Here is a 14831-nt window from a genome sequence, read left to right as displayed (position 1 = left end):
ATCAAAAATACTACACTTAATTAAACAGCTGTTATTCCCTCTAGGTTGATTAGAAATTTATATTTTCAATTACCATAAATGTTATTGTCCATCTATATAGTACTGAAAAAGTCACATAGGCTGACGAAAAAACATGGTAAGAATGAAATAATTAATTCAAATAAATGTATTAAATGACTTGCAGTAAAACAACATATATAAACATAATTCATCAAAAGACCCAACAATATACAAAAGTTAAAGTGATAACTTATCCTGCCATAACGTGATGTTTGACTAGAAACTAGATGTTGATAAAAGGAGAACTGACAGCTCTGATTTGTTAGTTTGGTTGATTTCATGAAGTTTCAGCACGATATACAAACTTCTTACATTTCTTCAAGAATTCACACAAAACTTAATCAAACATTCTCATTTAATCCATTACAAAGAATAATGCTGCGTTCACACCGGACGCGATGCGACGTTTGGGGGCGGCGCGATTACATGTAAAGTCAATGCAGAGACACGATCAGACGCGAATTCGCTCCGACGAGGCGCATGAAGCAGGCGCGCCGGATTCATTTTAGAATTGGGGGGGCCAAAAAAAGTGCGTGTGTATGGCCCAATCCCAAACTACGCCCTAGACACTCCCCCTCCGTGACGGAGTGAACTCCGTGGAGTGACACATGAGGCTCCCTCCTGTCAGATGGAGGGAGTAAATACAGCGGCAAGCTTTGGGACAAACTCCCCTCTCTCCGGCAGAAACAGGAAATGCCGTAACGGCTACAACGGTTTCAAATCAGCATCTCTTTGACAAAAAATGTAAATGAATAACTCAAATAAAACTCCAAACATCTTTAATTGTGTTACTTTTTTGTAAAGCTCTTAGTTTTAAACCTGATGTTTATAAGCTTCTTAGTGTTTGCAACAGTCTGTAAATATACACAATTTTATAATAAAATGCACACATTCACCTTTTTCTAGACTAAACACAGGTATGATCCTAAGTTACAAAAAAAAAAAGAGGTTATCATGAGGTTATTAACATCGCAATTTATCACTATCGTTTAGTGGTTTTGCAAAGAATTAACCACTCTGTTTTTGTACCATTCTGCGTTGAAGTACCTTCTCTTTGCCCAAATAATCTACTAGCGGTCTCCTTTTTTCTGATAGTTAGCTGTACAGCTTTAACCGCCTCAATGTCCCGACAGCAAACCTCCATGCAGTTGGAACCAGCCTGTTTCGGTTCAACAACGGCGGCGGTGGGGTCGGCGGCGGTTTTGACAGTTTCTGCGGCCGCAGACTAGAGCTGCTGCTTTTGGGTTCATCTGGCTTCGCTGTTTGAAGAAGGTCCAGCCTCCGGAGATGTGGTAGTCAGGGATGTGACCTTCCAGTTGTTAAATTTAAGTTTAGATTGACCGTATTTAGTTTTCTTCTGCGCTGGTTCTTCTGACATGTTTGCAAGTGTATATATTCTTTATATCTCTAGGTTAACGGCTGACACACACAGCAGAACAACGTAACAAATAAAGTAAACAACGTAACAAATAAACAAATCTAAGCTTTTTTATTGGTTGTAATTTACATGGATACATTTGAATGGTGTGACAATGTCCTATTTGATTGGGTTAAAATGTACATATTCTTCCTGTTATGTCTGCCTGCTTTATTTTACCTAATGCAAAGTGACCTGCTCCATCGAAATCGTTCGCATTGACCCGAAGACACATTTTGATTCCTAGCTTTCTAATGAGATCAGGATTGTTTTTGTACTCCAAATATTAAGCAAAATATGTCACATTATATAATGACTGTTACAGATCATCGTTTTGAGAAAAAGGCCTTTAAAGTGTTTCTCTTCTCTGGAATCCATCGATCTGATTGATTATTAGCGGAGCAAATGATCAAAAATACTACGGAGGGAAGATATTTTCGTTTGGATTACTGCACTCACGGGAAACACCGGCTGTTGTTATGCCTGTTGTGACGTTAAATTACTCAGTTCTCCGCTTGTAATTATGCCATTACAAACTTCAAACCTGTATTTATCATCTGCATTTGCCGAAACAAGTTTAATATTCTGAAAGCCAAGACTTTGTTTATTTGAAATCAGATGAAAACGAACTGTAACGGACCCTGCCGTGTTATCTATGATTACTATGCCTTACATTCATAATTTCAGCGGGAGGGAGGGGGAGCGGCGCTGCGGAAGAGCAGAGTGGCCAGTGAGAGGCGAGCTGTGGTCTTCCCTTTACAAGCTTAAAAAATGCGTGTAGCTAATGAGATTGAATATATATAACAATACAAAATAACAAAATATACACAGCTAGATCAGATCGCGTTTTAGATGCGACTTTAGAGTAGAGGGGAATTATTGAAACGGGATTTGTACAGTGTTCCGCGCCGCGTGTATATACGTGTGTGTTTGTGTATTTTTGCGTTTGTGTGTATTGTGTTTGTTTCCCGGGGAAAAGACTCACGAGAAACACCGGCTGTTGTTATGCCTGCAGTGACGTTAAATTACTCCGTTCTCCGCTTGTAATTATTCCGTTACAAGCTTCAAAGTTGTAGGCCTATTTATTATCTGAATTTGCCGAAACAAGTTTAATGTACTGAAAGCCAAGACTTTGCTTATTTGAAATCAGATAAAAACAAACTGTAACGGACCCTGCCGTGTTATCTATGATTACTATACACCTTACATTCATAATTTCAGCGGGAGGGAGGGGGAGCGGCGCTGAGGAACAGCAGAGTGGCGAGTGAGAGCTGTCATCTTCCCTTTACAAACTTCAAACATGCCTGAAGCTAGTGAGACTGAATATAACAATCAAAAATAACAAAATGTACACAGCTAGATCAGATCGCGTTTTAGATGCGACTTTAGAGTAGAGGGGAATTATTGAAACGGGATTTGTACAGTTTTCCGCGGCATCTGCTGCTGCGAAAATGTGGGGCAGGGCTGAAAAGTGGGGGGGCCAATGGCCCCCTGGCCCCCCTGCTTCCGGCGCCCTTGGCATGAAGCGGTGGACGCGGCGCGAATCACGCGATTGAGGCGATTGAAGGGGGCCGCTTCAAACGCGAGAGTTCAATTTTTTCAACTCGAGCGTCAAATTCACGTGATGCGTTCTCGCGGAAGCCAATCAGCGGTGAGGATCTCAGCCTGCCGTCACTGACGTTCAACCAGAAAACATCAGCCATTAGCTGTTGGCAGTGTGGAGTGAGCATATACGTTAGCTTAGCCTGGTCGACCAGAAAACAAGCATTTAAAAAGGTTTTTCGCCTGCCGTCTTGTCTGCAGACTTGTCAAGCATTAATTCATGGTTTTTACTAACCGGTATCAGTATGTTGTTACGTCACCATCATTTAGAAACGTGTATTACAATTGAATCACGGTAAAATATGTTCATTTTGTTGTGGTTGTAACTCCCGAGCCAGCGCGTCTTGTTGAATGATGCGAGTAAACACAGCTGGCAGCCGCGGTGAAACTCGAGCGACTAGAGTGATGTGATAGGAGCGTTTAGAGCGAAGCGAATATTCGCATCGCGTCCGGTGTGAACGTATCATAACAGAAAATAAATTCATCCATTTAAAGATTTTTGGATTAAAAATGGGGATATTCATCAATATATTTTTAAATGATTTTCCGATTTTAATAAAGTGTCAGTGAGTTAAATTAAAACTATAAACACACTGCAATAAAGAATGATGCAAAATAAACAATAGCAATAATCAATCAAGTTGTTTTGTTTGTTTTTGACTGACTCTTTGATTATAATGTGTAAAAATGTCATGCAAAGATTAATATCTCATTATCATCTGTTGATTATTATCTTAATTGTTCCAAAGAGATGTAGACGGAGAATGAAGTCAGAATAAAGTCTGAGCCAACACTCCTGAGCATCACAGAGGAATCTCACTTTGACAGATTTTGATATCAGCAGTTTTAGCATCACCAGCTTTTCCAATACTGAACCATGGGAAGAGTTTCTCAGTGAAAGTGTCTCTGAGAGTGCAGATGTGAGTCATGTGTTCAGGGTCGTAGAAGGACACCTCCCCCCTGTCATAGTCCAGCTGGACTCTGATCCTCTGGAGATTCTTCTCCACTCTGACAGTCTCACCAGCACCATTAGTGTATTCTCCATCGCCATGCCATAAACACCAGAATCCATATTCTGGTGAGACAAATATCTTTCCCTTCCTGTCAACTGACTCTTTAGTGTAACCTATAATCCAGTCAGGATGATCTCCCACCTCCACCTCCCAGCTGTGTTTCACTGAGCTGAAGCCCTCAGAGCCCAGAACATCAGCAGAGTAAGTGCATCTCTCTGGATTATCAGGAAGCTGCTGATCTTTGTCTCCTTGTCTCACACTGGTCAGATCATCAGACAGAGAGAGACAGCTGTTTGCAGTGTTTGGGTCCAGAATGACAGGACTGAAGTGGACCTGGTCCTTCATCTTCTCCCAGACTCTGAAGGACAGGTTTCCCAGGTGTTTGGCCACATCTGTCAGCGCTCCTGAGAGCAGCTGTGGGTCTGACAGTGAGCTCTGGACTCTGGCTCTGCTCTGAGTGGCTTTATAACTGCTGAGGAAGGGCACGTTGTGTTTCTGCAGCTCTTCTTCAACAGCAGAGATACTGTGTGACAGAGAGGAGATGTGCTCCTGAATGCTCTTCATCTCTCTGCTGATAGTCTTCCCTTTCTGCTCCTCTTCCTCCCTCAGAGCTGCCAGTCTGGACTCCTCTTCCTCTTTCAGGAACTGATGGAGCTTGATGAACTCTGCTCTGATCTGCCTCTCTGTGGACAGCAGCTGCTTCTCGGACACTTGAATCACTGCTTTGTATGTTTCCTCCACTCCTTTGTATTTGTCCCTCTTGTCCTGCAGAGACTCTAAGTCAGATGTCAGCAGGTCCTTCAGCTCACTGACTGCTTGTTCTACAGGAACCACCTTGTGACCCTGGTGGAGAGAAAACTCACAGACAGGACACACAGCTCTCTCTTCATCCATACAGAACAATCTAGGCTCTTCTGGATGTTTACTACACACCACCTCCACCTTCTTCTCTCCTTGTTCTGTCTCAGATGATCCAGCTTTCTGTCTCTCAGCAAAGGAGTCAGACAGCTCCTTCAGTGCAAAGTTCCCCACAGGATCTTTGGAGGACTTTCTTTTACAAATGGGACAGTTTTTGTTCTTACTTTGTTCCCAGAATTTCTGCAGGCAGCTCGAACAGAAGCTGTGGTTACAGCCCAGAGACACAGGATCTCTGAAAGTCTCTGAACACACATGGCAGCTCAGGAAACTTTCAAAAAGAGCGATTTTCTCAGCCATTTGGAATTAGAGTTATTTCTAGAGCAGGACTCACCAACTTACAGTCTCTCCACTTTTCCCCAAATATACTCCAAACGTGTGTCTCCGAGCAGAAATCTCACACCCTGTAATGGCGTCTCAGCGCTGTTCAACAATGTCAAAATCCACTTTCTTTTTATTTCACCTCCGTCACAGGGTGAATGATCAACATCAGGAAATGCTGTCATGTCATTTATTCACCAGCAGATGGAGTCAGGATGTCTTTCAGAGGGAAATGTCCTTTGATATTCAGTTCAGGACAGTGACTTTGTCCAGGTATCTGTTGAAGAAAAACACATACAATTTAACACGTTTCAAAAAACAACAACGTAGGATGAAAAGGAAAATGCTCATATATAAAAGTTTGAAGTTGACTGTGGCAGCGGGGTGTGGTTTGGGCGCTGGCTGCTGGAGTGAAGGGAGTGGCTCGGCCGGAGACCAGACAGCTGATCGGAATCAGGTAATCAGTGCGGGAAGAAAAGCATGTCGTAACCTGGTTCTGTTATGCAGTAGGCGGGATCCTGGAAGGTCGCCAAAGGACCTGTGAAGTTTCCCACCCGGGCAACGTTTGAGACCCGCGCATATTATTGTTTGGAGTTAATAAACGCCTGTGTTCCACCAACCAGCTCTTTCCGTCCCGATTTGAACCCTGTGTGAGCGGAGAGGCTCACATGGACCAGTTTGTGTTCTTACTTTGTTCCCAGAATTTCTGCAGGCAGCTCGAACAGAACCTGTGGTTGCAGCAGAGACACAAACAAAAACTCACTTCGTTATATCTTCATTCCAATGGAAGGAGAATCTATGGCAGTGTGAGACAGATATAGCACTTATTGAACATTAAGGCATTTACACATGTCACAGTACATTACATTACATTACATTGCATTTAGCTGACGCTTTTATCCAAAGCGACTTACAATAAGTGCATTCGACCAGGAAGATACAACCTTTAAGAAAACAGAATCATATAAGTACATCAGGTTTCATAGAGCCAAACATTTCAAGTGCTACTCAACTGGCATTTAGAAAGCCAGCCCTTTATTAGTATATAAGTGCTTTGTTAGTAATTTTATCGCTCGAAGTGGAGTCTAAAGAGATGTCCTACAGTAAAAGCACAAAATCCAAATATGAACGTGAAATGAGAATAATATGTCCTTTTTAAAAATTACAATAAAGAGTCAAGCTTTTTCAACAACTTAAAGTGAAATAATTATAATAACATGATTAGTAAATTAAAATGGGCCTTGTGCTTTCTCCTTCCTTCACAACAGTTGTGTGGATTTAGAGGACAGTTATCATAATGAAGTCACATGATCTATCCGCTTATCCATCAACTTTTTCACTGAAGGTCAACAAAAACAAGATTCTTACCTGCTGTAAAGTTTCTCTTTAAATCTGCATTAAAAACCTTAAAACAATTTATTAATAAATACACTTTAAATATACAAGAGTTTATTTACCATCAGTCTTCATATACTACCCAACATGACACATGATGTAGTTACAGTGGAGGAACTGCACTTAAGTGCACATTTGAAGGATTGAGGTATTTACCTGTTATGTATTGTTTTTTTTTACTACAGGGCATCTTATATGACTGCTTTCATTCGTTTGAGATGTATATGTCATATTTATGGTCAGTGTATAGCATATAAATGTGTATTGATGATTTGAATGTAAACACTTTAGATCGTACTTTTATTTTTTATATTTAAGTTCTATTTCTTGCTTAAACGTCGACATTTTTACTCAGCATACATGACATTTGCTGTTACAGTATTTTTTGATTGTGCTTCCTTCCCTTTAAAAAAAGATCTGATATCTTCATCTATCATGTGCAGGTTAGAACGTGCACGATTACACTGCAGAACCAGACAGACTTGCCTAGTTCTGCATTTGACCCTAAACAGAGCTCTCGTTCCCTGTAACACTTTACTCAAACTCTCCCCAGGAACTGAACACAAACGCAAAGCGTCTTCACTGAGAGGAAGGTGTGAACAGAGACTGGCCGTTTCTCAATCGCGAGGAAACTGTCTTCCAAGCCAATATTTCAAGGATGCTACGTCATCGAGTGCCGCCGAAGGACTGTTCCAATCTCCAGCATACTTGGAATTCCACCGAGGCCGCGTCCTTGGTTTGGGGGAAATTTCGAGGCTGCACATCGGTAGACTTCGCGCCCTTAAAATCCCCACAATGCTTTGCCCACGGACCAACTCCCCCAAATCTGTGGCGGAAAATGTAAGAGGGGGCCTCTCATATGACTCACACCTGCACACTTGCTAGCCTGTTCCACTCTTCGTTTTCCGAATGCCAGGAAGGATTCTTGCCTAGCTTCTGAAGCAAGTCACTTGGAAGACATGTGCTACCAAGCAAGCATCCTCGCGATTGAGAAACGGCCCCTGTGTGTGTGTGTGTGTGTGTGTGTGTGTGTGTGTGCGCGCGTGCGTGCGTGCGTGTTTGCTTGCGTGTGTGTGTGTGTGTGTGTATAACAAGGACGTGTTTAGATTGACCTGATTACCTTTACCTGAGGTTTTCTCTCAGTATTTACAATGGAAAGTACCATATTTTTGTTAATAGTTGACTATGTTGTACCGTTTACTGTTACACATATTCAATGGCAGCAGAGAGAATATTACATATTGCATTTCAGGACATATCTAAATGATTTGCTGTGGCCAATTGTTTTCATTGCATTTACAGACCCTTGTAACTCTCTGATACCACCCAATTAACTCACTGACTTGCTTGTAGACCCACACCATACAAAGCAGATAGCAACACCAATAAAAACTTAAGCATAGACATTTAAAAAAGACAGGATATATATATTTCAATGCTCAAAACAGCAGCATCCAACAGATTATCTGGTGGAGCTTCAATGAGTCTGAGTCCCTGAAATTGTTCTCACACTGGTCACAGGAGTAAGGTTTTTCTCTGGTGTGGGTTCGCTTGTGAATCGTCAAACAGCTTGACTGGCTAAAGCTCTTCTCACACTGGTCACAGGAGTAGGGTTTCTCTCCAGTGTGGATTCTCTGGTGGATCTTCAAATTGCCTGAACTCCCAAAACTCTTCTCACACTGGTCACAGGTGTGTGGTTTGCCTATTGTGGCTGTAGACTGATGTTGATCCAGCTGTTCTCCGAATATACTCTTCTCCCCCTCATCAAAAAGTCTATATGAGTTTTTGCAGGTCTCTTCCTATAAAACAAAAAAATAAATCAACAGAGAAAGTGACATACTGTATTAGAGGACATATATGAATGTCTTGATGCAAGTTAATAATGGACGTGACAGAAGTAAAGTAAGGTTTTTAATGAAAACGTGACAGTTACACGGTATTGTTAACATGGCCCAACCAGTGGAGAAATACCCGGAAATGCCAAGCAAATGCTCTACCACGACGGTCGGTTGTTATTGTCAATATTAATATAATAATTATTTATTTTTTAATAATCACACTCGATTTTGCCGATGTTCTTGTTGCCCCAGCTGGTCGACACCTCTTTTAGCAGAAACAAAGGCTACATTAATGTACTAAATCGATGTTAATCCATGTGTGTGGTTGTGGAATTAACGGACGTGACGTTGTGCGATTGCGTTGCCAGGCAACAGCTTGGGTTCGTGTTAATTTACAAACTCTTCAACTACAACCCTAGTTATATTTAAAAACATTTTAGAAGGCCTCACAAAATACTTTAATGTAAATTTAAATTTAAATGTGAATGAATGTGTGTATAACAAAATACATCCGTCATAAACAATACCGGAAACAGACGTAGGCAAGATCCTCAGCTCGGTTTTTGGATGGTTTAGCCGCAATGCACCTTGGGATATGGTGTTTATGCGATGTGAAATCCGAAAACATTTTTTAAAAATAAAATAATACTTTATTCCGAGCGTGCTTGCTTTTCTCTTTGAAAGTCATCACATAACGGCATTGTAATACACGGTTCGGCTGCATGAAATATTACATATCTGCCGTAGTTCTCTATTTATAGAGCCCTGATGAGAGGACTTCCAGACAAACAGGAAGAACTGCCGCCAAAACTGAAAACGTGACGTGGATCATAAATATATCAGCAATTAAACAACATCTAACATTTCTTTTCACACAATACGTTTCCTCGCAGTATCAACACTAATTCGGCTGACTTTTATATTTGATCCAATTGGTAGATATGCTATATTTACACCATACTTCAACATTTTTTGTTTTACTTGCAAAATTATCTTTTAAATTGACAAACATCATATGTGTAATTCGTGGCACAATTCAAACGGGATCGAAAGATAACGTTTCTGTCCCCATTGACTTAAATACATAATGTTTTTGAAATAAGGTCCCATGGAGGTCCACCGGAAAGGGAGGGACTTCACCTCTCTATCTGCTTGGCATTTCCGGGTATTTCTCCACTGGTTGGGCCGTGTTAACAATACCGTGCAACTGTCACGTTTGAAGGGACGAAATCGTGACATCTTCACGTCTCCCAGCATGGCAAATCGTCACATGTTCACGTGTTGCCGTGATACCGGGTTGGATTGGTTGTTTGATTCAGACTGATTTGTTGTTATTTTTTAAATAAATACAAAGGGTTTGGCTCTCACAGACACATTTTTTTAAATATTATTCAAAACATGAAAAAATCTAAATGTGTTCTTTTCAACCAATATCATGATGGAATATTGCATACTTTATCTGTTATAAGGTTAGAGTGATGTATAGCTAAATACAAAAAACTAAAAGGGTTGAAGCACACAAACTCGTTTCATTGTTTTATAAATTAGTTATAGTATCCAGGTATCACTAGCTATTCAATTATCTACACTGTGAATTTGAAAATAATGAAAATTAAATGATCACATTATATCATTAAATTCAGAGGTACGAAGTACATTTACTCAGGTACTGTACTTATGTACAATTTTGAGGTACTTGTACTTTACTTGAGTATTTCCATTTTATGCTACTTTGTTCTTCTCCTCCACTACAGTTCTGAGGTACATGGTGTACTTTTACTCCACTACATGTATTTAATACCTTTAGTTACAGATGTGGATGAATGATGTGAAATATAATCAAGTGTTAAATCAGACTTTAGTTCCACCTGGAGTAAATCCACAAGCTACCCTGCAGTATACAAAGTCATTCAAACTAGCTGCACCTTTACCAGCTTTGAGAACACTTTCATGATCAATCATTATAAAACATATCATATCTATTATTCTGAAATGGACCAATCTGCACAACGACTACTTTTACTGTCGCTACTTTAACTATATTTTGATGAGAATACTTTTCTACTTTTACTTGAGGAACATTTTGAATGCAGGACTTTTACTGAAACAGAGTATTCCTACACTCTGGTACTTCTACTTTTACTCAAGTACAAGATCTGAGTACTTCTACTTTTACTCAAGTACAAGATCTGAGTACTTCTACTTTTACTCAAGTACTAGATCTGAGTACCTTTACTTTTACTAAAGTACAAGACCTGAGTACTTCTACTGTTACTCAAGTAAAACATCTGAGTACTTCTACTTCTACTCAAGTACTAGATCTGAGTACTTCTACTTTTACTGAAGTACTAGATCTGAGTAGTTCTTCCACCTCTGAGTAAATGTGAATGATCAGATGTTAACATCTCCTTGCATATGCTACTGTAGCTTTAGCACTCACTCTTTGCTACTGGTGACTTCCTGTTTACATTTTTTGATTGATTTTGCCAGATGTTTCCTAGCAACCAATATACACATTATGATGCACTCAGTATAACAAATGCTTTTTTAATTCTTCATTGTTTAGACTCAAATGCAACCATGTAAACAATTCTGAAAACTTAAATCAACAGGACTCTAGACGGCTAAACTTTAAACAGAATGTCATTGTTTTCACTCAAATAGGAATACTTATTTAACCCTTTAACTTACCTCTGCTGATGAACTCTTTCTGCTGCTTGTGTTATCTACCTAATGTTCAGCCATCTGCAATAACAGAGATTAACATATTACTTATTAGCCAACTACAGAAATTAAAATAAATATCTAGTGTTGTTCTAAATATTAACCTTGTGACCATTCATTTGACAAAACAATCACCACCACAAAGCTCAAAGAGAGATGGAGTCCATCCAGTTAGACACTTGCACATCTGACAAATAATAGAGACATATCTTGTTGTGCTTTAGTTTGTCCATTTAAAAAATAAATAAATGCAGCTTTAAAATGAGGTAAAGCTATTACAAATATAAATGAAGACAATAAGTCAGTCTTGTGCAGAGAAACATACATTTCAGTCCCAGTATCCGACATGCAGAACTATAAACTGTATTTTCATTAAATATCAAAATAAGTTTTAAAGAGTAAATTAAATCTCCCTCTGCCAGCCAAACAGTAGCTCCCGTAAACATCACATAGAAACGACCCAGCTGCAGAAACGCTGTTTTTCTTACCGTTGATGTGTGGAAGTAGTTTCAATAACTCGTGCCGGTTGATGGACGTCTTCACGGGGGTCAGGTTTGAAAGATGCACTGGTGTTTCCATGGTAACACAATTCAAAGGTTCCAATCCAAGTTTTATTTTGAAATATCTTTGCTGTTGTTTGTATACACAAGTTATTGAGCCGTTTCCGCTCTACATCCTGAACTCCTCCCTTCGATGCAATGCACTTCCGTTTTGGCGGACTGGGTTTGTTTTGCTAGCTAGCTCCGTTGTGCCGACAAAGCACTGATATCGCAGAGACAAAGAGGATATAACAATTACAACATGAAGAAAAGTGGTTCGGGAACTACGTGTGCGGTAGTTGGTTGCAATCACTCGAGAAAGCACCTGAACGAGTGGTTAGATAGAGAGTGCTACGACCACAAACCAGCACCCAGCACCCAGCCATGTTGTTCATTAAATACAGATAAACACAACAAATACTGCATGCATTGTATTTTTTAATATTATATATGAATATTTTCATAGTGATGTAATTGTGTGGGCTGCTTTTATATTTTAATTTGTAATACCTGTTAGGATTAAACATGTGATCTTTCTTGTTGAAGCCATTTCTTTAGTTTCCTCTCAACAATTAATTCATTCAGTGTTATTTATGTACAGTATGAGCTTAATATGAATGATGAACTGTGTTAAAAGAAATTGTAGCACTCTAAGGAACATATGAAATGCAATAATGCAATAACAGTGCAATAATGAAATTAAATTACATCAAACTTTATTTTCACTCAAACAGTACAGGCACATATGATATATTGCACAGCATAAAGAGATCATGTAAATTGTGCATTATGTAAACAACAGACAACTGTTGGCTCCTGTGGGCATGACCTAAATAAGGCAGTTTATTTTGGTTTTAAAATGCTGAGATATTTACTGCAGAACTGTAACCTTCCCTCAACAAAATCGTCAACAATTTTCGGGAGCATGTGGGCAAAGTAGAATGTGCGCAGCCTTATGATATGCCTTCAGACTGTCCATTGCTTTTCCATCTATTGCCATGGATTGAACGAAGTAGGAGCAAATTTTGCTGTACGTTATGCTGGGCCACGTCGTCATGTTATCCTCCCAGTTTTGCACTGAATTCGAGTGGGGGAGAGTAACGCCATCTCCAGTCAAAGAAGTAGAATCGTGTTCCCAAGCTAGCATCACTGTTAGCATCGAAATCGCTGTGTTTACACCAGTGCCCGTCTGACTGTTTACACCGGTTTACACCGACAGACGCTGTGCAAAAGACTTCCGGCGGAAATGAAGTGCATTTGTGTAGGGTTATGGCGCTACCCGTGGTTTGGCGCGTAAACTTGTCTATTTGTGTTATCTGCTCCCTCTAGCTCAGCGGTTCCCAACCTATGGGCCGCGGCCCCCTTGTGGTCCGCGAAGGCATTGCATGTTGGCCGCCAAATATTGAGATCAAAACTCTGTTGAAAAATAATGTAGTTTAATGAAATCTGGGATGATCAACTTGTTTTCCTTGGACATAGACATTGTTATAATAATCAAAGCAATCATTAAACTTGCGGTCAACAAAAAATACAACGGCCCTGTGTCACCCTCTCTTCCACACACACACCTCAAGCAGGTGAACAGGATTATAATGAGTGCCGCCCGTATCCATGTGACCCAAGCTAACCAATCAATAGTGATCAAAAAAATATCCATCCATCCATCCATCTTCTCCCGCTTATCCGTGGTCGGGTCGCGGAGGTAGCAGTTCCAGCAGAGAGCCCCAAACTTTCTTTTCCCTGGCCACATCAACCAGCTCTGACTGGGGGATCCCAAGGCGCTCCCAGGCCAGAGAAGAGATATAATCCCTCCATCTGGTTCTAGGTCTACCCCTTGGTCTCTTCCCAGCTGGACGTGCCTGGAACACCTCCCTAGGGAGGCGCCCAGGTGGCATCCTAACTAGGTGCCCGAACCACCTCAACTGGCTCCTTTCGACGCGAAGGAGGAGCGGTTCAACTCCGAGTCCCTCCCGGATGACCGAACTTCTCACCTTATCCCTAAGGGAGACACCAGCCACCCTGCGGAGAAAACCCATCTCGGCCGCTTGTACCCGCGATCTCGTTCTTTCGGTCATGACCCATCCTTCATGACCATAGGTGAGGGTAGGAACGGAAATGGCCCGGTGGACAGAGAGCTTTGCCTTCTGGCTCAGCTCCCTTTTCGTCACAACGGTGCGGTAAAGAGACTGCAGTACCGCTCCCGCTGCTCCGATTCTCCGACCCATCTCACGCTCCATTGTTCCCTCACTCGAGAACAAGACCCCGAGATACTTGAACTCCTTCACTTGGGGTAAGGACTCATTCCCTACTTGGAGTGGACAGTCCATCGGTTTCCTGCTGAGAACCATGGCCTCAGATTTGGAGGTGCTGATCCTCATCCCAGCCGCTTCACACTCGGTTGCGAACCGATCCAGTGAGTGCTGAAGGTCGCAGACCGATGAAGCCATCAGAACCACATCATCTGCAAAAAGCAGTGGTGCAATCCTTAGTCCACCGAACTGCAGACCCCCTCCCCCACGACTACGCCTCGAAATCCGATCCATTTATATTACAAACAGGATTGGTGACAAAGCGCAGCCCTGGCGGAGGCCAACCCTCACCTGAAATGGGTCCGACTTACTGCCGAGGACCCGGACACAGCTCTCGCTTTGGGAGTACAGAGATTGGATGGCCCTGAGTAGAGACCCCCTCACCCCATACTCCCGCAGCACCTCCCACAGTGACTCCCTGGGAACCCGGTCATATGCCTTCTCCAAGTATACAAAACACATGTAGACTGGATAAGCATACTCCCAGGCCCCCTCCAGGATCCTTGCGAGAGTAAAAAGCTGATCCGTCGTTCCACGAAAAAAAATAAAAAAATATCTTATATTAAAACAAAACGCATTGCTATACACGTTTCATGACTCTTACATCCAGCATTCACTAAGAACCATCAACCTCCAGTTTCTAAAACCTTCTCTTTCACTGAACTGGTTCATCTTTTTTTAATTCTAAATATCACAGT

At 41.2% G+C, this 14831-nt stretch overlaps 2 protein-coding genes across 4 annotated transcripts in view; both read right to left on the bottom strand.

The window, feature by feature from the left end:
* Nucleotides 1-14831, bottom strand: part of LOC307046313 (uncharacterized protein) — a 42695-nt gene that overhangs the window by 4910 nt on the left and 22954 nt on the right. Inside the window, exons 1-3 of one of the 3 annotated variants that reach the window (XR_013810134.1) lie at nt 11774-11922; nt 11253-11306; nt 8387-8522 (exon numbers count right to left, since the gene is read on the bottom strand). Coding sequence is in view for 1 of the 3 variants with exons in the window: in XM_079692710.1 (XP_079548836.1) it covers nt 8163-8522 (360 nt within the window). In the remaining 2 variants the exon portion in view is untranslated. Of the gene's footprint in view, nt 1-7827; nt 8523-11252; nt 11307-11773; nt 11923-14831 lie in introns of those variants that run through there. The other 2 variants (XR_013810133.1, XM_079692710.1) reach the window with 2 other exon arrangements.
* LOC307046311 (nuclear factor 7, ovary-like) lies at nt 2133-5466 on the bottom strand. The gene has a single exon (XM_079692708.1). It carries the CDS (start codon nt 5305-5307, stop codon nt 3883-3885), a length of 1425 nt encoding a protein of 474 aa, XP_079548834.1. The 5' UTR covers nt 5308-5466; the 3' UTR covers nt 2133-3882.

Source organism: Notothenia rossii (assembly GCF_949606895.1).
Source record: "Notothenia rossii genome assembly, chromosome: 7".
Lineage (NCBI taxonomy): Eukaryota > Metazoa > Chordata > Actinopteri > Perciformes > Nototheniidae > Notothenia > Notothenia rossii.
The sequence above is the reverse complement of the archived record's forward strand: the minus strand, read 5'-3'. Positions and strand labels throughout refer to the sequence as shown.